At 27.6% G+C, this 25,698-nt stretch overlaps 1 protein-coding gene across 2 annotated transcripts in view; it reads right to left on the bottom strand.

Annotated features, from left to right (window-relative positions):
* LOC107172973 (uncharacterized) overlaps window positions 1-25,698 on the bottom strand; it is a 95,221-nt gene that overhangs the window by 16,622 nt on the left and 52,901 nt on the right. For both annotated transcript variants that reach the window (XM_089227408.1, XM_089227409.1), the window contains exons 3-4: window positions 6,759-6,964; window positions 504-639 (exon numbers count right to left, since the gene is read on the bottom strand). In XM_089227408.1, coding sequence (XP_089083534.1) covers window positions 504-639; window positions 6,759-6,964 — 342 coding nt within the window. The remainder of the gene's footprint in view (window positions 1-503; window positions 640-6,758; window positions 6,965-25,698) is intronic.

Below are 25,698 nucleotides of genomic sequence, written 5' to 3'. Positions count from 1 at the left end.
TTTATGTATATAATACAGATAATATTTTTAATCAATTTATTTAGAAATTTATTTTTTATGTGTATATTTTGTTGTAACTCATCAGTTTTGGAGAACTAGTTTTAGTCTCGGGTATCAAATTCGACTAGAAGGTACTTTGGGTGAAATAGCGGAAGTAGGAAAATCCTAATAGATCGTTTTCGGAAAATTAACCAAAAAAACAGCAGGAAAACTGGAATATTTAATTAAGTAGCAAAATTACCTACCAATTTTGTTTTTTATTGATGTAACTCAGAAAGGAATTACCATAAACTTGAAATGTTCACAAAATTTTTATATTCATTAAATATTTTTGCTGTATTTGTTCGGAATTTTTTTTAATATAAAAAATTTATCTTTAAATTATAATCACAATGAATTTGTCACTGGCCAATACCTAATATCTAATCTATAGTTATTGTGCAACAGAAGTGAGTTCCCTGTTTTTTATTTTTTTTTTTACCAAAAGAAAGTGTTTTACTTACTTGTGACGTATGTTAGTTTTGTCTTAATACCGGTGTGGAATAGAGGCGCGTCCGCTGAGACTTCGCATTTATAATATCCCGTCAATTCTCTTTGGACGTTCACAATGGTTACCTGATTTTCGTCGGATTCTTGTACCTAAATACAAAATTACATTTCATACAATTTTTATAATTCATATAAATGAATTCTGTCATAGAGTAGACATAATGACTACATAGTTGTGTAATCAAAATATTATAAATTATAATGTTCATCATATATAACTAATAAATTCCTAATAATAAATATTAAAATACTTATTATATTTATATTTATTATTATTATTATTATTTTTATTATTTAATAAACCAATATGAGAGTTCTAGTTTTTTAGGTATACTTTCATTTTTATAATATTTATTTTTCAATTTCAATTTAATTTAATTTAAAAACGGACAATTTATTTGACTATGGCCCAGTGTCTTACACTTAGTTGCATATGCACTCTGAATGTACGCACCGGTCAGTGTTGCTAGTTCTTGGATGGGTGGCCACCCGAAATTTTAAGCAACAAAATCTTTGCCACACATACAAATATACAATACGTGTTCCAAACCAATCGTTCTCCCCTAAAAATAGATAATGGCCATAGTTGACGGGCTTAAGATCAACCAAAAAACAAAACATTTACTTGACATTTAATCAAGTTTTAAGAGCAGCAAAATATTTATAAATAATTTAATTAGATAATATTTATACTAAAATGTATGTAACATTTAATCATATTTTCATATAAGCAATTATAATACTCTTGAATTTGATGAGATATCTTAAGATGAAATAGTAACTAATACAATATTAAGTTGTTCATGTTCTTTATAATACTGTTGAATCATTATTGCAATATTTATTCATTATTTTATTTTATTATTTATATTTGATGAGTAATGATGAAAAATATCAATTTTAGTCGAAAATAGTTTAAGCATTGGCTTAAGACCAATAATTTAATTATAGTTGTAACTTGTAAGTCAATGAATATTGAATACAATTGAAAACAATCATTTTTAAACTTATTTTATTTAGTTATTAAGCTGTTTGTTCTTATATTCTATTAATTCAACTTATTATAAATGCATACTTTTAAAAAAAAAAAAAAAAAAAAAAAGAATTATTAGTATATAATATCTAGTTTAGTTTATTTTGTAATCAATATGGCATTAATATTAGGTAGGTGAGATACAGGTAAAGTGAATAACGTCAATACAATTTTGAATAACGACACGATTATTATTGTGTACTGTAAGTCAGTGATATGAGTATACGGGACTGTAAACATCAACATAAGTGTTGTGTACGTATCAAATTTATCATGACCACCTAAGAGGACGTCACACCCACATGTGTTGCCTTACAAAGTACTACATACCTAATTTAATTTCAGAAGTTCCAATGTGGTGTTTTAATTTTTGATTTTCAATATTTTAATTTTAATTATATAATGATAGGTAGTCATTTTGTGAAAATCGTAATATTTTACATACTCGTATCTTTCTTAAAATTAAAAAATTGAACATAATATAATGTTCGAAAAAACCGACGTGATTACTCTAATATTAATACTAACAACACAAAATTGGAATTGCTAACACAAATTTTCGACGTTGAATTTGTAAGACTGGGACAACACATTCATGTTAATGACACTCTTTTATAGACATGATTTAGTAAGTACTGAGAACATTTAATTAAGTCTAATTGTATATAATATAAGTAAAATAAATCAATTTCCAAAACTATTAGTTCATTGATGATATTAATTTTTAAGCATGTAACATATATTCACTTAAAGTGTTTTCATTTTGTCTTAATGGGGAATTTCACTTATTGCTTGGGTACAAAAACAAAGTGTATTACATGTTTTCCAAATTTTTATTTACTATTAAAATATTCTTGTTTTTGTTTTTCCAAATTCAAAGTATGACATTTATACAACTTGGTTAAAGTACCAACCTAAATATGAAAATAAAAGTTATTTATGTAAAATGTTAGTATCATATTTTGAGTTTTCGTGACTTAAATTATCCTATTTGCTCTGCTCAGGTCTAACTACCATATCATTGAATAATACCTCTACTGATTTTTTATAATAAAACTTTGTTATTCAATAACAATCATATTTAGAAAATACATTTGAAAAAGTTTTTTTTTTGTTTTAGTTTACTAAGTTTAAATATTCATAATTATGATTTTTTTATGTCTCCTTTGCTCATAACATTTTGATTTGATTTCTGAGATCGATAATCAATATCAAAAATTGTAATTGATAGTAATTTCATTCGACTTTTGAAGAAATTAACGAAGTTGTATGCTTAGTGTATGTGAATATTTTAATAAAATTTCATTGATATTATCATGAAATCTAAAAATAAACAGTAGTAAAATTACAAAAGGTCTTGGAACTCTACTAAATACATGCAGTCATTTTCATTATTTATTTTTTATAACAATACTGTTGAAGTAAAATTGTTCACATTATTTGAACAACTTTTTAAGTGATAAACTTTTTCTTAAGTTATAGTGTACGGTACTACGGTGTATCCATCTATAACCTTAGTTACTATACCTTAGAACCTATATAGCTATTATACCTAAACATTTCGTTTAATATTCAATGTTATAAGCCCGAAAATGTTAATGATATACACCTAATAGTTTAAATAGTTGGATTTAGATAAAAAATAAACTAAATTACTGTTACATAATTAATCGGTATAGTATTTTTTTAAATTATACAAATTAAGTACAAGTGTAAAAAAAAAAATCGCTATCACAACAACGTATACAGTTTCTGAAAAAGTTTCAAAATTTTAAATAGGTTAATGGAAAATTAACTTTTACATCTTTATATTATGAAGAAGAAAAATGTGGTTTAAAGCTTTGATTCAATTGATTGCTTCAATAATTCTTTTTTTTTAATTGAATGTACTTATGCAAATTATATGGCATTTCAAACAATGTTATTGTGGCATAGCTACATATCAAGTCAAAGCTGGGCAAATCAGCAGCAGTTAATTTAAAATAAAAAATTACAAACTTTTCTATTCACTGTTAAAAAAATGTATATTGGGTTATTCAATGTTTCTATAAAATAATATTTAAGCATGAGAAACTTGTACTAGTTTTAAAAACAAAATAAATATTTTTTTTAAATATAAGTTTATCTTACTTATCTTAGAACCAAGAAATAGATTCTGATATATAAAGTAATTAAAAAAAAAACAACTTGATTGCAACTAGGTGTCTACGTAGTTAATAATTTATTTTTATTGCCATGTTTATACTTATTTTGTAATATTATAAATGCGTCTATAGTCTATATTTTATTTAATATATCATACTAGACATAGGTATAGGATACCTAATGTAATGGTTTTGTCAGTTCAAGATTTTATTTATTATTAAAAAAAAAAATTCTTTGACTCAATGTTTTATTTTTATTCTAGGAATAGAGTATATAAAAGCAATAAGTTATGTAACTAATATAATATATGTATGTACGTATGTAGTAGCTATAATATCATAAGTGGATTGGTGGGCGCGGTTGTACGATTAACTGTGGAAACGCTCAAGAGTTTACGTATCGGCCGGTGTTGTTAGTTACCGGATGGGTGACCACCAGGTGTTTAGCAATAAACCCTTGTCACACATACATTACGTGTTTAAAATCAACCATTCTTATCTACAAACAGCTAATGACCCCAGTTTCCGGGCTTATGATCAATGAAAAAAATTTCTTAAATCATAATAAATTAGTATAATATGGTTTAATTAATAAAATCATAAAAAATTAAATATTGCCCACCTGTTGATTAGGTATACCTATCTTTTTCAGTAATTTTTTTAATATCATATGTCAAAATTGCCTTATCGAATAAGATAAGTCATTGCTGTAATTATATAAATATAATAATTATAATGTTATAATAATATAATGTATGCATTTTTTTTCAGGCCTCGATCACACGAGCATGGAAAGAACGGACGTTAAGTTATAACGTCCGTTGTGCAGCAAATCACATAATTCAACAACGGACGTTATGACGCCCGTCAGTAAAACGCTCGTGTGACCGAGGCCTAAATGGTAAGCAAGTAATAAGAAATGTAACTTTCTTTAAAAGCTTAAAATAATTAGAAGTCAGAAACTAGTTGAACCAATGGACCAAACTGTAGTCAAGGTGTTCAAGAAAGAATGCCAAGAACAAGGAAAACGCTTTGTGCAGCCATAATAAAGTTATTATTCTATGCTAAACATTGTAATATTAATTAATATTTTAAAAATAATTAAATCTGACAAGGCTAAAGGGGAATGATGTATTGTTGTGTTAATAATATACTTATGTGATAAGTAGAATAAACACAATAAAATATAGTTACGTTCGACTATTACAATAGTCAATAATGAATAATTAGTCATTATTTAGAATGACTGATTGCTGAAATTGACGGTAAAATGTATTTTAATATTTGTATATAATTAATATATTCTTTTTATAATTTAAAATTTTGTCGACAGTAATTTTGTTATTATTATATTGTTTTTTTAATACTACATAATACATTATTTATTACTATTATGGTTAAATATGTTTATAAATAATCACAATACTTTTTTAAATAATGCACACCAAATTGGACACAATGTAAGTTATTACAAATTCACAACAACACTTATAAAATGTTATTAACCATATTTGAATTTAAATTAAACACAAAATTGGTTTTCCGAAACGATACACGAATCAATACAAGTGAAAGGAAAAAAACAATCTAATAAAGAGTTCAATCGTCAAAAATCAAATGAAATATAAAACTGGCTCTATTCATTGCACATATAGTCCAACAGAACGGAGCTATATAAAACTTTTACTTGATTTGATATAAAAGTTGTTGAACACTATAGACCATAATCCCTTCCTTTTGTATTTTATTAGATCACATTTATCAATAGTGCCCTATTTTTCTCTATATTTTCCCTTTGTAGTTTTTATCAATGATTATGGTCGAAAACTAGTTGTGAAAACAAATCGTAAATCTCATCACAATACAATATATTATTGCTTGTACAATTCGACCGAATTAATAGTATTTATGAATTTGTATTAATAATTTTTTACAGTGGTCTGCAGTAATAACGCTACGAAGGATGTGCCTACAAAATATAATACATTTAGTACAAATACAATGTCGCTGAAATGACGCAATATAAATTTATAATTACTAATTACATATCATTCGGTTAAAACTAAAATTAAAGATTTTTTTGTGTTAACCGAAGTCTGCAGGTTAAAGGTACACACCACAATAAATTAAATATGCCATTGTATGACGTGTTCGTGCATGGGATTAAAGCCTCATGTGTAAATACTTATATAATATCATACAAAAATGTACATTATTATTTTCTTTTCTAAACAGGTACTGTACATAAAATATTAAAATAATTAATCACTCGTTATGTTTGTTATGCACGCGTGTAAAAAATAAATGGCACAGAAATTCATATTTGGCATTAGTTCAATAATAAATGTAAAAACCTGGCATTTTAATGTAAGACTATAGAAGTTATTTTAGTGAACCGGTAAGTGCACAAATATAATTAAAACTAAACCATTAACTTGCCCGGATCTGTATAAAATCAAAAGTAATGTTCCAATGTCTATATGGCGTTATCGATTAATTTATTCGTGTGTGTAACCCATCCGTTAATGAAGTCAAAACAAATATTTAATATTGTGTTTTGGGATTAATTTTTATGATTAGATTCGACGACGGTTAAAAACATGTATTTTAGACGAAATTACTTAACGTGAAATAAAAATTTGGAGCAGTCACTCTGCTGATTATAGTAGTAGCAGGGAAGTACCTAATGTGCTTAATAAATTATATATGTATATATATATACAATTTTTCTCGACATATTATAATATGAAAGTGCTTTTCTATTTCTCAAATAAATAATTTAATACATCAATTATTAAATAAAAAATAAGAATAAAAATTATAAAAAGAATCAATACATTTTCTGAAAATGATTCTAAACATATTTAGCTCCAATCGATTTACATTTAAACCTATGGACTGATTATACTGAATTATTTGAAAGAAATCATTTTAAATCGCTATTTGATTTTCAGTTTAATATGGCAATGTATATGTCTATGTATATTGATACATAGTACAAAAGTGGGTTAAAATTATTTTTTCTTACTCACATTAACTATAATTCCGGGCATTGGAAAAACACGGGTGGGAGGTGATTCTTTTGGCACGTATCGATAGAATTCTTGATCCCTCAGATACCATTTTATTGAATACAGTGCCGTATTTTCCAAATCGTATGTGCAATTCATTCGCAGTATGGATCCAGATCGCACTGCCACTGGGACGTGGATTTGCAAGTCCCTTAAGCCAACACATTCTGTAAGTCAATAAAAACAATAATATACTACAGTGTACACTTGGAAACAAAAGTTACCATTATCCTCAAAAGTTAAAAGTAATTTAAAATAAATATATTATTATTATTATTTCTATCTGTACGGTATATACCTATACGAAATAAAGGTGCCCATATACACTACACAGGGGACGCGGTGGTTTGAAAGTACGGCCGTGTAAGGGGGGGGGCCCTCTTTGAGTTTCTTTCACTGTCTTTGTATTCCAATAATGACGGGGATTGCAAAGAACCTACATAAACCTCACGCCATTATAAATTATCATAATAATATGTAATTCGCAATATCGTGTATATACTATATACTATATAGTATGCAATATTCAATATATATTTTTGACCCACACATAGGTAATATATAACATAATGATGATATTTAATATTTCTTAGGCATCTGATGTGTCCATATTTAATTTTACGAGTGAGCCCAATATTGTTGTTTAATTTAATATTCACCTATATATATGTGTTATGAGTGGATACTAATATTATACTGTATAAGTACGCAAAAACGCCAAAAAGTTTCTTTTTATTTCAAATATAATATTTAGTGGATGTCTTCCTAATGTACAACGTAATATTTTAAAATTAAATTCAAAAATGTATTAGTTTTAGTGAATTGTATGTTGGATATATTTAATAGTATTAACATAATTCAGGTATTTTTTGATTATGCTTCGTACAAACGATAAAGATATTGTCGTATATAATTCAAACTTAAAACTGTAATTTAAAATTTCCATAAGTGTTGTACATTCATAAATAATAAGAACTGTGTATATGAATTTTAGTGTCGTGGCTTAATTTTCTTTCTCCATTAGCTATATACTACCTATTTAAAAATTATGTGAAAGATTTTTCATCCTTCGCTGCTTGAATAGTCTATCAGAATGAAAAATTCGTAAAACAAAAATTAAACGTAATATAGGTATTAATGAAATGTTCAAATTACAATCGTTTTTCTTCGGTCGGAATAAAAAAATATGGCGCGTTTGTGGTCAACTAAATACTTAGCAAAAATATAATTTTATCTACAAATTAAACACGTGGGTTAATTACATACAACATACACACATACATACACACGCGCGTGGAACATATATTATATATAGCTTGAAATATGTGTATTTAATAATATGACAACAGCTCGAAAAACGTTTATTATCCGATGCCTATTGTTTTGCGTTGGGACGAAAGTGATTTATAGTTTTGAGATTTAACATCTATATGGGATTTCCGATTCATTTTTGCAGGTGTTTGTTTTTAATTTTATGAACGCCACGCGGCATCACACTATACCTATCTAGCTATATAACGGTTGATTTCAACTGCATTTGACAACCACACAGAAATATATCGGCTTTTGCGAGAGGCCAAGTTTGGCGTTGTGTTCGGGGACGTGCGTATACTATATTAGTAAAGAATGATTTTGGTTTTTTTCATTTATATTTCTAAAGCTGCACATGGCCTTGGCATCGCTCGATGAATTATTACATTGCGCCAACACTGTATATAAATCATCCGGTTGCAAATAATAATTTATATAAACATATAATAATATACGCCGACGTACCTTGCGGTGTAATTATCATAATAAAACGCGGCGTCGGATAAAGACTGCGGAAGAAAACCAACCCCTGCATGCAGTGGTGGGGTATATATTATCTGGTGTATACGCATACGACCGGGTTGGCCACCACCACCACCACCACCACCACCACCACCACCACCTCCATCGGCACATCGGTACACCGGATAACTGGTGTCAGACATACATAGCGAACCGTTTTGTGACTTTCGTGTGACGTCATATAATACTTACGAACAGTCGGAATGAAATGATATGTGCAGTACCATTTTTTCCGTACATGCACGGGTGGACGGTCACACAAACGCATCCGGAAAAAACGATATCATTTCCGATATAAATTTCGTAAATTTGAGTCAAAATATAATATATATTATAGTACGATGTTAATAATAATATCTATTCGACGATCATATTGCAACTGCAGTAATTTGATTTTCATCTCGCAACAATATTTAACGGGAAATATTCAAATATATAACAAATATCGACGATTATATTATTATCTGTACTCATTTCCATTTTGAAATGGGATTTTTGCGAAACGCCAAGCTCGTCGGTGGTTTTCTGTTATAGCTACTGAGACAGTATTTTCCGATTAGAGCTTACTCTCTGAGTACTGTACATGATGGAGATTCATCAGGAATGCTAACCTCAAATTTTGATTTTGACAATAATATTCATGTATTTAAAATCTGATTTTTAGAATTTTTAACACTTATACTTTTACAATTATTTTACATGGATGCTTTTCATGTCTTAAATAAAGTTAAGAGATACAAATTTCCATTTTTCGAACAAGTACCAGACTACCAACCGTTTTTACTATAATTTATCGATCAATTGATTTTTCTCGTAAATGTTGGTGTATTGAACGAATACTCCATGTACTAAAGAGACTAATGATAATAGTCTATAATAATTGGTTTGAAAATATTGATATATGATGATTTGAAAATACATATGAAAATATTATGGTACTTAATTGCAACAAATCTATATTCTACATTTTTTAAAATTATTCAAGTAAAATATGTAATAAGTTCTATATAAACTAAATATTAAGATATAACTAGTAATACTCTTTTATATTTAAAGTTGAACCATAACAATTAAGGACTACTACCTCTACTACACAAGGTTTAATTACAGAAAAACTACTCGTTGGAGTTTAAATTTAGATATGTCGAGAAAAAAATCATCCAAATAACAATTCACAGTAAAAAATGGAGGTTTTCATTTGAAAAAAAAAGTTTGAATAGCCACTGGATTCTCCTTGAGTGGTACAACATTTTTTTAAATAATATGTTCTTTAAATACAATTAAAAGTTCTGAGAATCACAATTTGATTGAAGAATGCCTTATATATGAATTAACACCAAATCACTCAACTTCCCGCACAACATTGAAGGAATTCTCAACAAAGAACAAACCTCAATAGTCATCCTGTGCATCACTAAATGCAATCTCATTATCAAACTCTAACTTAGTTAATCTTAATTGTAAATAAATTTTACTGTTTAATTGTAAATATTATAAAATTTGTATTTTTAATAAAAAAAAAATGTCGGCAATAACCTTAGTAGGTAGTTGAAGATTGTAAATCTCTTTAAAAAAAAATCATAATTCGATAAAAACAATATACAGTTGAATGCTTGAATGTGAACATGATTGGTGAATAACTAATTTATACTTGTGACCATGTTATTGTTATATCCGGGTATTTAACTACCGGGTAGGTACCTAGTACAGTAAACTGGGTATTTTTCAGATGATTGATTTTTTTTCGGTATTCTTTGAAATATCATCTAGTATGTAAGTAATAGTAATTGTGGCGTACCCGAAATTCGATCAGGGAGAGAGAGATATTAAAGATAGATATTTAATAATGAATATAGATCTTGACACGAACCCTTCACCATCCAACATCAATCAATTTTTTAGTTTTTTTTTAATCAGTCGTATTCCTTTGTTGTTGTATATAATGTTATTTTAGCAAATTTTACCATGATAAATAAATACAATATATAATAGGTAATAATATATGTGTAAATCAGTAGCGCACACAAAATGAGGTCTGATCTCCAATGTGTATTAATTTTCAAGAAATGTTATGAAATGTTTTTTGAAAACGCTTAAAATCATAGACCTTTAGTTTAAAGGTCTATATGCTCAAAAATATATAATACTGTATTTCTGTGATGTTGCTTATAAAAAAAAATACGCATTTTTGTTTTCACTGGTGATTCGAGTTACCGCTATCAATCTTTGGAAAATAGTCGTGTATATTATAATATTATATACCTACACAATGGCCGCAAACGGACGGTTTTACTCTCGTTTTGTGGTTTTCATCATCGAAAGTTTACGAAAAGATAATTGTCCCTACTCAAGTTCTGGAAACAACGTTTTATACCAAACGCCTTTCATGTCCAGACCGTAAACGTCGACACTCGATATCATCTATATAAGACCTGTTTATGTTTAACCAAATATTATATTATTATTACCTCATTTTGACTTGTTATTGTATTTGTATTATTTCATCGTTGTATTTATAATTACACACATAAATACATTTCGGATAATTCGGGTTTGATTTTTGAGTTCATAACGTTATGATCAAATCTAAATACCGAACACTCTCTGACGAAAAAATGTTGTCCTCTTTTCTGGTATGTGCACTCTTCGACTCTTCAAAGGATGCAGTTCGTAAAAAGTTTGTAGTTTGTCCCTAAAAAAATAGTCTACTATTCAAAAGAGTTTGCTGTTTAATGATGTCCGTTAAAAGAGGTCCTATTGCAGAGGTTGCGATCCTTTTTTAGGTCTAGTGCCAAATTTTTGCAACCAAAAGTTTTAAAATTTTTCACTTGTCCGAAGATTGTTAACACTGAATAGAACACGATAAATATAGTAACATAATCAATTTTACATAGAAATATTATAATTTTTAAAATGTTTATAGTTTGTTTCTTTGAAATTTTAAGGATATCATAATTTTTCACAATTTTAATTTTTTGCGTGTCATTGAAATTTTATAAACGTGCCACTTTTGACACGCGTGCCGTGGATTTGCCACCCCTGGCCCCTGTCCTATAGCATCACTTATTTACTGTGCGCGTAGGCACTTACACATCAATGCGCTGCATTGATTTTTTACGACTCTGAAAATTAAGTGTTGTGTGTATTAAAACTAATTAAGCATTACTAATGTTTTTTTTCAATTTTTTATTTTGATAGAGAAAAGAATAAATACTTAAACGAGATAATTTTGAAAATGAAGAAAGATTTATTTATTTTTATAAAAATCAGCCTGAAAAATTTTCGTTTTAATAAATCGTTTATTATATTAACCTGTTTTGTTTATCCAAAAAGTTTGCCTCATTAGGCTGATTAGGGTTGCAGAGATCCTAACTTAATGATTTTATAAAGAGTATCTAGAGAGAAATTATAATAATATATAGGCGTATTAAAATGGTCCAAATGTTTTTTTAATTGATTAATTCAAAAAGATATTTTATTCGTTTAAAGTTTAAATACTATGCTGAACGCATGTTATAGAAATGATTCACTCACATAGTTACCTTTCTAGTACCTATATAGTATATAATATAGTAGTACATTTATACACTAATATTATATGGCGTACAATATAATAATATTATCAATACGTCCATTATATTGCCATCTGTATGCATATAAATAATATATTTAACCAACATTATTGTAGTGATAAGATGTTATCATTCCCGAGTAATTGATCTAAAAACGATACCGGATGAAACAAGTGTAGCTTGCTGTATTTAGACTTTTAATTGTTGCTAGGTACTCTGAAGATCAAGAGTAGGTATACTTTGAATATTATAACTCTCTTAGACAGGATTACGGCACTTTGTAAGGAAAACACAGTTTAGATTATATTATGCACGCCGCTTACAAAACCATTAGTCTTGAGTATAAACCTTTATAACGCAATAATGTTTTTATTTATATTTTTTTATTTTAATATTGCCATTATTCTATTTTATCGTGTGTTTCATAATGTATTGTATAGCCGCGGAAAAAAAAAACGATTAAGGTCACGATGCATTTAGATAGATCGCGTTTAAAATGAACGAAATTGTAGGTAGTAATAACGTTTACAATTAATAAGTTTATTAAATATAAAAATAACCCTAAATAAATTATAATGGTAGGTTGGAACGTTTACGAATACCTATATTTTATGAAACAACGATTCGCAAAAGTTTTGGTAGCGATTTCGGCTGACATTGATTGTGTTGTAGTGGTTCATGAATAAATTTATTTGTTCTCCATGTTTGAAATGTTAATAAACACAACAGGCGTTATTTTAGGATGAACATAAAAAAAAATATAATAAATACATATATGATTTTAAAATGTTTGTTTTGAGAAGAAAAATGGTTCATGCGTGACTGTATATGTATTCCAATCAATCCCGCCGTAAATATATTTATAATTACAATTTGGTAATCAATTATTGTTTTAAGCGATAAATTCTATTTTGATTATATTTTAAATTTTCAATTAGTAATTGAGGTTTTTAATTGAATAATTAATGCCATTATGAAAGTACCAGATGAAATTATAGTTTTTTTTTTTCAAAAGCGCATAAATATAATATTTTAATTGTTATTTAACGTTGCTGTACTGTTCCGGTACTTCACGTATACCTGTACCTATGTATAGAAAGTATGTTATTGAAGTGTTTTAATTTTGGTTCATTACGTAATTATTCCACTTCAAAGAAAGCATTTCCTTCGGATATTGGTATACCATGTAAAGCCTCTTCGCTCATCGTTGTAGCTGCTCATTTGCTTATACGATTTTTGTGGCATCCATTATCGTTTAATCATAAATTATTATACTGTGTGCGGTGAGTAATTAGAACGAATAAGATTCTATAATTTTTAATTTGAAGGTTCTAAACGAGCAATTAATAAATAAAATGATAATAACTTTATCCTTAGCTCACTTTATTCTGATAATTCCATTTTGAAGTTAAATAAGTACAATATATGACCATCATAATACTGGGAATATTAAAGATTATTTATTATGAACTTTAAGTCGTTGTATTAAAAATATTATATCTTCTTTCGGCTTAAATTAGTTATAATATGATTGCTGGTGATTGACATAAATACGTCGTACAAATGCATTTTTATTAATTTGTTACAATTTCAAAATGTGCTTCTGCTGTATAAATATGACAACTTTAGTCTTCATGACGCACATTCATTTATTAAATTGTGTATGACGATACGTGGGTAATGAGTTCCGTATAGGGTTTAATTCTTGGCATACTATGATAAATAGTTTAGTTTGAATACTTTCCTTTGTTCGCGTACATAGTTAAGTCAGAAAATTGGCTACTTTATCCAGAATTTCAATCATATCATATTCTTACTGATCAGATTTATAAATTAAAAACAATAGTTAAAAATTTATTGAAACATGCGTCACATAAGAGCCATACTATTTTTGATTTAATAAAATGACATAAATCATTCTCAAATCCTTTTTTTAAATAACAAAAAAAATAAGTTATAATATATTGTATAGGTAGTTTAGAGCAGCTGGTCTAACTCTCACAAATGCATAATAATTCTCATCGTTTTATATTATCCATTAATAATAATAATAATAATAATAATAATAATAATAATAATAATAATAATAATAAAAACTATAATATTACATACAATTTTAAACTTAACAATTATGTTTCTGAAGATAATTTATTATTGAAAAACATTTTATATTTTTGTTTTTTATTTTAATAAAATGTATAATAAATGTAGTTGTTGTTTAGTTAAATTGAATTTTATTATAACTTCTGTTTATAGCCATAATTATTATGTAACCTTCTGCTTCTATATTATAATACAATTAATTAATGAGCCGAAAAAATGTAAATCTATAAAAGTTTACTAAATCAAATAATAGTGTATGAACTACTCAAATAATTATAATATAATTGCACTACAGTTATACGGTTCTTTAAATAGCCTTTCTTTTTCGATTTTTAGCAATAATTTACAATGATATAAGTTATCTCATATTTGCTAAGAGGTTTTCGTTTGATGTCCATGTCCATAAATACTAACACTGTCTTAACTATACGTAGACTATAGAAGGGGTCAATGGCATAATAATTTGATTAATGTTTAGGTGTTTCCAACTTCTTATGTGATTGGATATTAAATTCCGCATAATGGCCTCAATTCTCTGTTATAAAAATGTGCGTAAAGGCCAAATAAGGGTCTTCAGTTTTTTAAAAAAAATTGGTCAACAAAATATTATTAAATTAAAAACTAATATTAATTTTGAATTTAATATAAATAACATACTTTAACAGGTATACCTATCTCAGTATAAATAATTTGATATACTAATAACACGACAAATAATAGCATAATTCTTATTCAAAACATGTAAAACAATACTTTTGAAACATGCAAAAATACTTAAGTATTGAAAGTGTAACACGTTTTGCAACACTCCAATTTCGTCATTGGAGAGGAACGGAGGATGTTTATATTTGGTCTGAAACATGAAACACCTACCTACAAAATTAGCTGTATGACTGTATAGACGTGTCGAGTTCTTGGTTACTACGTTCTCTGTGTGGGTAATAGATTTAAGAAAATATTAACACAGACATACTCGTATGTTGGAAAATAAATCAGCTAGCTAATAGCTAATTCAACCTCTCTATTATAATATCGATTTTTCTATGTTTAAAATTTTTTTATATTATGTCAGTTTTGTAGTTTTACTTATATATTAATGCGATTATTGAATATTTCAAAATAAATTTACCTATTTATCTATTTTAACCGTTAATATATTAATTCAAATATTTACGAGTATATATGACGTATTGTTTGTATTTGTAATAGACTGTCGTGTTATAGACCTACCATATGATGTGTAGAAAAATATCACCATATTAATAAATATATACTACCAAATAATTCATATATAATATAATATTATATAAATTATGATATTTTTTTATTGTTATTACAATTTAAGTAAGTGCAACAAAATATTCATATGATACCGTATTAATTATATTTGCGTTTCCATTCTTTTCGATTATCAACTAGAGATGTTTATGGACGACACGACAATAGTGTAACTAGATAGCTCTATTGAATCATCAATCCAAAAACTAAAATCTCCATTAAATTAAAGCCTTCTAAAAAAAAGTTGAACCTTAACCTAAAAACAGTTGTGACTAAAAGATTTTCTTTAAAAAGATACAACGATAAATATTGTGTGTGTTTGGAAAATAGTGAATGCGTTTTGGAAATTGAAAGCCAACTAGGAATGGTTCTAGATTTTTAATCGAAAAGTGGTGTTTTGCTGATTCGTTGATTATTTGAGCTACTTTGAATCCCGAGTATCGTATCGTACCATTTCTTTCATTTCTGTAAAAATATTAAATTTTTTACTGTTTAATATTTAACTATTATCTACTTTAAGTTATTAGGTACCTATATAATAGGCATACTATTCTTTATAACGAATAATATTTATTGCCTAATCTTATATTGTATAAATTCAAAAAAATTTTGGTTTTATTAAATATCCAGTAATATTAAACAATTTATTATAAGTTATAACTCATTGTTTTTTTTTAAACAATATCGGATCTTATGGCTTAGCTTAACTCATTTTTGTTCATCATAATTGTAAGAAAATTATTGATTTAATATCCATGTTAATAATTTAAATGTCACTAATGGTAATTATTGACCAATTCCTTTATAATAACATACAAATATCTGTACTTATCTAACTAAAACAAGAAAATTAAAATAATTAATTAAAAAAACGTATTACTTATATTAAATAACTTTTGTATTATTGATGACATTTATTAGTTATGTGACATATTTTTCTTGTTAAAAATCTCGGAGAAATTAAATCTTGAAATGGTAAATACAAGTTTTGCGTCATAAAAGTTTTACTCTGAGTTTATAGTATACTATGCTATATTTCAAGTCAATATGCCTAACTTGTAGACATAACACACAGAAATATATTAAAACTTTTTCCAATTTTCCAATAGAAACCCTACGAGCAAAGTAGAATTGTATTAATTTCAAATAACCATCAAAATAATTTTTAGAAGTTGCATAAGTATTGAGTACTAAATTTTATATATACTGTAAACGAAATTGGATGTTTCTTTTTATACTCTGAAGAAATTGATATAATAATTACTAGTAAAAAAACGCTTGAAAAATTGTTGTTTGAACATACTTTATTCGTCAAGAATCTGCTGTAACAACTCATCAATCATTTATAGAGATAAAAGAAGTGAAGAGATGATCTCATAAAACTATTAACTATAAACAGTGCTGAAAGAGATTTATTTGAGAGTTAAATAAAAAAGACAATTTCTCATAAGCGTGAATCTTAGTATTTTTAAAATCTATAAAATAATTAAACTTTAAATGAATAAATATAGGTAGCTAGGTATGTGTTTTATGAAAATATTATCGTATTCCGTAAATATTCAAAATCATAATTTATTAAAAAATACAATTAAATCTATTATTTGTTAAATTACTAATAGTATTATTTTATCGTATACCTATATAACATTACATTTACTTTATTTGATAGTTGCTGTGAATTAGATTAAGGATGATTTGTATATAAATAATATAATCACCTAAATATTTAATATTAATGAGTTGTAAAGAGTGATTTTCAAAAAATTATGTAGGTAATTTAAAAACGTATGTTAAATAAACAAAAGCCTTAGGAGTTGCTCTGATCTATGTAGGTCTCTAGTGTGCCTCGTCATTGAGTGAGTCAACGTACCTAACTGATGTGTTTGAATTTGAATTCAGTGATAAATTAAGTTGAATAACAAAAATAATTATCAGTGGAGACAGCGCCGTCAGTTTCTATTTCTCCAGATGTTTCGTAATTAATAATATAAGTTAAATTTCCATTACTTATTGATATTTTTTTCGGCTAGTTAAACGGTATATAAGTCATATGTAGTATCACGTAAGGCAGGATAAACAATTTAACTTCCAGTTTTTTAACTAATTATTATAAAACAATTTCATATTTTTTTGAAGTTTCAAATATCTATTAGTCAAGTATATTAAATCTAATAAAATGTATGCTGAATATTATATTGTTAAGTACATATTGTCAAAATAAGTTTTCCCAAGTCTCAATTTTAATTTTTAGTAAATATATGTATTCTTAACTAATACCTGTGGACTTAAAATATAATAAATTTAAATCAGAACCTACACATTAGATAATGTATTCTGATAAAATAAAACTTAAAAATAATTATCAGAAAGTCTAACTTAGACTAGATAATTATACGATGAAGTTGATAAAAAAGTTGGAGATTCGATATATAAAAAAAAAAACTATAATAATGAATGTACTTTCAAATTTAGAGTGGGTAGCTATCAGGTGGCTGCTCTTTTTTCATATAAAATGTCAAGTCATATCACATATCATGCATTATTTTCATATAATGGTTATTGTAAATATTCGATTTACAGATTGTGTATAAACCATAAAATAAACCTGAGGAAGTCGCAATACTGTAGATGTTGAGTCTGGAGTGGTCATTGACAAGTCACAGTAGGCATAGAGAGCAGGGTGAAAATACTTTGCATAAACATATAAGCATTCCATTTTCCCCCCGTGTTACACATTTATTACCTCTATGACTCTGATTTACATCATTCAATATATATGAAATAATTTTTATTTATAATAAACGTTATATTTTTTCGACAAATTTCGAGTGACTATACGTACTTATTTACACATTTGCACAGTACAAAAGAGGGAAGAGCAATCCGCCACTTACAGTAAGTCATTGTAATGGATGTGTAAAATAATATGAATTTAATGATAAATCATTTTATACGATGAAAAAAGTAGAAGAGTGTAAGGATATTTTATTATAATGTTAATATACCTAATCAGTTATTCTTGTGTATCACTCTATTATATAATAATATGATGATGACATATTATGTTATTGTTATTAATTACTTATAAGGCAATATCATAAACATAAATCGTAGCTTTAATAAGTTCCTTGTAATCTGGTTGGTAGGTACATACAATTAATTTGGTTATTTTGAAAATGTCATTTTGTAATGTGTGTCGTACCTTGTACATAACAACTTAAAATACTCAATGACGGAAAGTTTTAATTCTCTACAAATAATAATTTTTGAGGCAACACCACTGGGACTCCATTCCACCTACCAACAAACTTAAACACATAAAAAGTTCTGTGAAACAGTGGTATACACCTCTGAACCTCAGTAGACGTCAAAATATTGCAACCACTCGTATAAGAATCGGCCACAGTTTCACCACACACTCCTTTTTAATCAGCAAAGATCAGCCACCTACATGTAGCATATGTCAAACTCGCATCACTGTAAAACACATATTCCAAAAATGCCCCACATACGAACCAGTACACACGTTTCTCAACTTCCAGCACAATATCAAAGAGATCCTCGACGAAGGACAAACCCTAAACATCATCAAGTTCATAACTATATGTAACCTAATCAACAAATTCTGACTTAGGCAATCTACCTTGTAAATACAATTAATAATTTTACTGCAAGTCTGTAAATATGTACATTTTTTTTTCTTATATCTTTTCTTTTCTTATCGATTGTATACATACTTGAATATCATATCTGCTTTTTATTTAAAAAAAAAAAAATGTTGGCTAATAACCGTACCCTCATAGCAAAACCGTAATATTTATATAACAATAATATTACTCCCTAATTAAACTTGTAATATTTGTAGTTTAATATAACTAGAATCTTAGTAAAATATTAAAATCAGAATATTATACACGAAATATTTTGTTAATATTTCAGATGGCTTATTTTTGTAATATTATGAAGTTAGTGACGTCAAAATGTTGTCCTGTAAAAGGAAGCCTGTAATCTTTTAAATAAAAAAAAAAGAAATAAAATAATTTTTGAAATAAAGCAAAATATCTAAAATTTTTATTTTATGTTTGCATAATATGATATATTTTCGTAAACAATTGAACTTGAAACATCTATAAAAAAATATGTTGTGCATTTTATGTATTATACAGAGTGATTCTTTTAAATGGGTACACTAATTATCTCGAAAAGTATTTACTTTCTTCAAAATATTTTTTTACATGGTTTCAAGTTGTTAAAAAACCAACGTTTTTATTAAAAAATTATATTTTAAAATATTTTTTATCCTTATCATTTTTTAAGTTTTTTACTTTTTTGAATGAGAACATAGAGTTTTAATTTCATATTCCAAAGCAGAATATTTTTCTAGGTATTTTGATACGTAAAAATCGAATTTAGGACGAAGAGTTTATGAGATATGTATTTAAAGTTTAGACAAGCGGAGTATTGGACAAACATTTTGGGGGGTAACCCCGTACCACTCCACTCCGCTCATCAAAACTTTAAATACCTATATCTCGTAAACTACTTGCCCTAAATTCAATTTTTATATAACAAATTACTTAGAAAAATATTCTGTTTTGGAATATCAAATTAAAACTACATGTTGTCATTCAAAAAAGTAAAATACTTAAAAAATTATAGGGATAAAAAAATGTTAAAAATATAATTTTTTAATAAAAACGTTGGGTTCTTAACAACTTGAAACCATGTAAAAAAATATTTTGAAAAAAGTAAATAGTTTTCGAGATAATTAGTGTACCCACATAAAAGAATCACTCTGTATATGGTTTTAAGTTGCTATAAGAAAAAACCTACGAGGAATTTTGTATTAAATTATCATATTATGTTATCAATTTGGTCAATCAAAAATTTCAGTTTTATCCAGGAATTGTCAAGGTTTTTTTTTTGTTTTAATAATCCTTAACTCTTAAGTATCAGTTTTTTATCAGAAGCGGAGAATATTGAAGCATTTTTCTATCATGAAATGTGATTTAGCAAAAAAATAAAAATTTTAAAAATAGATAATTTTAAAACCAATTTATTAATTGCTCAGAATCCAAGTGTATTTATCTAACTCCTATATTTTTTCGTGAAAATAACACACAGGACACGAGTTAATAATAATATGCTTTTATTATTGGTTGTTCTTAGTTCTTAGTTAGTTTATAATGATATACGGATAGCGTTTGTATATATTGTCAGGTATTGTCAATATTAAGTTAAAAATGAAAAAATAAAATAAAATACACGAGTAAACATAAATTCAATATTAAATACACTTGCTTACCGAGAGAGTAGCACAATACGCACAGATTACAGAAGAAAAAAAATAGGTTCGAAAATTCTTCAAGAACGTTATATTTAATTCCCATGGCGTTTGGTGGTTTAAACTCGAAAAGTTTTCTCAGCGGTGAAAAGGTTCCGTAAACTGTTAAGCGCCATTCGAATGCGCTTTCGGCCACGAAGCATTTTATCCCTTTTGATTGTAGTCGTTGGGCAAGCTGAGCAGCTCGATAACTAATGACTTTTTAAGTGAATTTCGGGTCTACATCGATGTATAACACTTTCAGGAACGCAAAGACTTCCTTTTGTACATAAAACGCTTTCACGCCTGCTGCCACCGTTATTTGGGTTTCGTGATTGCCAGCCAACCGGCTAAGCTAAAGTAATCACTAAAGCGTTTCTCATTACAAGTTGTCTTTTATCATGTATTCCCGAAATGGAGTAGGACAATTAAATATGTACCGTCTATAAAAGGTTAATAGCAGGATTGTTTGTTGTCTCAAAAAGCTTTTCGAAAACTGATAACGCTTTGTACCTATACATCAGTATGTAATGTCGCGTATAATAAACACTTGGCTGTTATTATTATAATATACAAATATAGGTAATTCATTGATCGATATTATTTTTAAAGTGGATATAACGTTGAAATTATCTTGCTTGTGACGTTTGCGTTTACTTTAGCGACAGGCGCCTATAGAATTAAAAAAAATAATAAGAAACAGCGAAATCAATAGAGATTTGATTGAATTTTAGTGGGGTTATGATCATCATTCACAAAACGAGCCAATTAATGATAATAGTATTAATAAAAAAATACATTCATCACTTCGTTCAGAATCTAAAAATTGATTTTGGGACTAAACGGTCCTCCAAGAAATCCCCCCCCCCCCAATATTCCCAATATTTACCTCTCAATCGTCAACAATGAACAATAATCGTACATAACTCACGCATGTGTTGCCTTCGTAAAACTAACGAATAACACATCAAATTTTACGTTTAGTAGAATTTAATTTACTCCATTGCTGGAATGAATTAATTTATTAATACATTTAAAGGTAAGAATATTACCCAGAGTTTCAAGATAGATTTTTAGTAAGAGACAAAATATTTAGATATGACGTCCTCTAAATTATCATATTGTTATAATTTTTAATTTTTTGTGGCTCTAATAAATTGATTGAAGTTAATGAAATTATTATTAAAATGTATATAGTCATTGTTATAAATATTCTCGAACATATAGAAGTTTCAAAATGCTGTTTATATTTGTTTAAAAATTTAAAACACTTTTAATAATATTTCTATTTTTTGTCACTATCTAGTACCTATATCATGGATAAAATGTATGAAATGTTTTTTGATGAAGTAAATTAGAAAATAATATACCACTATTTTTCACATCATAACATCATAAAAACATTTCATGTCAGAAAGACATGCTAAATATAGCAATTACACGTGGAACGAAATCAGACTAAACTAAATTCTGTGGGTGTATCAATATAGAAAACGGGTGTAATATTATATATGTATACATTGTATGTGTAATAATAATAATAATAATAATAATATATTGTATTGTAGACAATTTAAATTCAGAAAACGTCCCCGTCCGTCGCCATTATAATTGTATTCCACGAGATTCTACTATGGCTGGACAACTCGGGGGTATTCACGAAAGTTCATTCCTTTTTTTTTATATTCATTTTTTTTTTAAATAGTTTTGCTCGGCCACCGAGTCCACCCGTTCACCCATCGCCACCCCAATCATACTCAGTTACGGTGTTTAACCGTACTGCAGTGCTTACATACCAAGTACGTAATTTAATTTGCAGTAAACTGATTTATTAACTATAGTCGGTCGTCAAGATGTATGAAATCCCTAAATTTTGACAGCCTTCCTAGACATTGATAACTTTAAATTATCGATCATGTCGTCTGCCAGATAATATTGTGGTTTGAGCGCAATTATTATAATAATTTATGTTTGAATTAATTATCGTACAGTTTTTAGCACAACATACAAAATGTTTAGTCTTTATAGATGATATTAATTATTTCATAGTGCTTCATACACGCTATATTATAAGATATCAATATGTAGGTACTTACATAAATTTATATTGATATCATAATATTTAAGTTCTCTGTTCCTATCATTGTAGCATTTAAGTAATATTTATAGCTGTAATTATGTTCAATTTTATCATTTTATCATTTAAACATATTATTATATTTGTATTATAATGTTAAACTATATTAGGTACATATTAATGTTTAAAAAACCCCCAAGGATATTATAATATAACTATCTATTTATATGAGCTAATTAAATTTCAATTGAATATACAGTATCGGATGTAAAGTTTGTATACAGTATTTTTTTTTTAAATAAATATATTTTTATGTGGGAAAACAGAGTCTACTAATAATAGATAAAACAATTCACACCATTACTGTTTATTTTAAATCAAAAATTAAAACAGTAGTTTTTTTTTTGTAAGGGAACCCGCGGCAACATAGACCATTGGGTATACGGTAGGGGTTATTTTTGTGTATTTGTTTGTAAGTTTTTAAGTGGGTAGGGTTGTAACACGTGTTTTTGTATGTGTGGCAAGGATATGTTGCTATAAATCCGTGATCACCCATCCGGGAACTAGCAACTGCGGCCGGTACGTACGCTCAGCGCGTTTCCGCAGATTAAGCGTACGACCGCCCCTCACCAAGCCATTAAGAACAGTAGTATAAATGATAAACTTAATGATAAATGAAACCATTTTTATTGTTTTTCAGCTATTTAGAGATGTTTTTTTTTTTTTTAAATAAAAGATAAAAATTCAAAAGGTTAAAAATGTATTATAAAGTTACTAATAAGTTATTTTTGAAAAGCGTAAAAATAAAATAGCGTAGATAAGAACTTTTTATGTAAGTTTTATGTTCAAATTATGACAAAATTGGATATTTAGTGGTAAAATAACGGAATACCTCCTTGTTATTTGTTGTGATTCAATAAAAATATTAATTGTTGGAACTTTTAACTTTTCGTTATAACTTATAATGTGATCAGTCGTATACGACTTATGACTATACGTAATATATTGTATTCCAAAATGCATTTTGGCAACTTTGCACGGTTTTAGTGCGTTTTCATCAAAAATATTTCGGACGCAAATGACCGGTTTATAAAAAAAGTGTGATGGACGCAAATTGGTTGCATTGTATTTCAGTGTCGCAACGATTAATAAGGAACGCAAGGTATACATTTTATTCCTTGGCCAGGTTTAACGTACAAACGACACAAACTTAATTCGTTTGTCTTTATGATTATAATTATTTTTTAAATACATAATGAGCACCTAAGCACGATGGAGTTAAGAATTAATCTAGAATGATATTGTGGTATAATCTGGACATCCGGTATTTGATAATTTGTTAGTGTTATACCTAATTTAACCTAACCTTACCTGAAAATTTTAAATACTCTTTTTTTATTAGAAAAGAATAAAATAATTTTATATATAATAAATTATATTATATAATTTATATATAATATTAAAATAATCACTTTAAAGAGTACTTGGTTTTACGCGTAACGTCACAATGATTACCGACGAACTTGAATTGGTTTTTACGGGATTTGAGTTAAATCAAAAATCTCGAATTTTGGTTCACATTTGGTTACAAAATGGTTATAATCTTTTGAAAATTTCGAGTAAAAAAAAAGTTATGAAGGGGACCGGGTTGCTGGGGTGACGTATCGTTGGCACCCGATGTACTTGAATCGGTTTTTACGGGATTTGAGTTAAGTCAAGAATCTCGAATTTCGGTTTACATTTGGTTACAAAATGATTAAACAATCTTCTTAGAATTTCAAATCAATAAAACCATTTTGAAAGGTACCGGGTTCTGGGGTGACGTCACCCCAGTACCTGAAATTTAAGTTTGAGATTCTGGACTTTCTTGTAAGTTACAAAAAAAGGTTATCATGGTTAAATTTCGTTACAAAATGGTAACATAATGTTGTGAAATGTTGGTGTAAAAATTTTTAGCTTGGGGTGACGGAGCTCACAGAGCTCACAAACGTCAAAAGCATACTATGAAATGTATAATAACTGAAAAAACAATTTATACATCATATTTTATGTTTTATATTTTTATACTATGTTCTCTATAATGTAAATATCAGACATCAGTATAAAGGTAATAACATTGCTTTCAGAAAGGAATACTTGGAAGAAAGTGTTGTCGTCACCCGAAATTCAATAGTAAACGCAAAATACGAATCGACTAAAACCAACTGAAGGATAATATTGTACTTCATTGTTATGTACAATTTGTACAACATCAAACACATATTTATTTGTTTATAAATATAAAATTTAAGTTTCAAACTTATAATAATATTGTATGAAGAGCACATTTTTTATGATTTTTCAAATCGTTTTTAATTAAATCTCCTAAACCAAAACCTTAGTTATACCATTAAAAAATTAAAATGTAGTGGATATTATTCTGGCAGCAAATTAAACTTTGGGTAAGTAAATACATGATAGTAGATAGAAATAGACAGTTCAATCACACAATAGACGCTGGCCCTGCTGGCCCCCTGGCCCTCTGACCCTGCTGGCCTCTGCTGACCCCCTGGTCTCTGCTGGCCCTCTGACCTCCTGGTCTCTGCTGGCCCTCTAGCCCTCCCGGCCGCCCGGTCGCGTACGTGTACGAGATATTTATTACCGTTATCACTTATCATGTTATCAAATCCGGTCGCGTACGTGCGCGAGATATTTATTACCGTTATCACTTATCAT

Source organism: Diuraphis noxia, unplaced genomic scaffold (assembly GCF_037042655.1).
Source record: "Diuraphis noxia isolate RWA-SAM2 unplaced genomic scaffold, SU_Dnox_SAM2 contig0004, whole genome shotgun sequence".
NCBI classification, from domain to species: Eukaryota; Metazoa; Arthropoda; class Insecta; order Hemiptera; family Aphididae; genus Diuraphis; species Diuraphis noxia.
The sequence above is the reverse complement of the archived record's forward strand: the minus strand, read 5'-3'. Positions and strand labels throughout refer to the sequence as shown.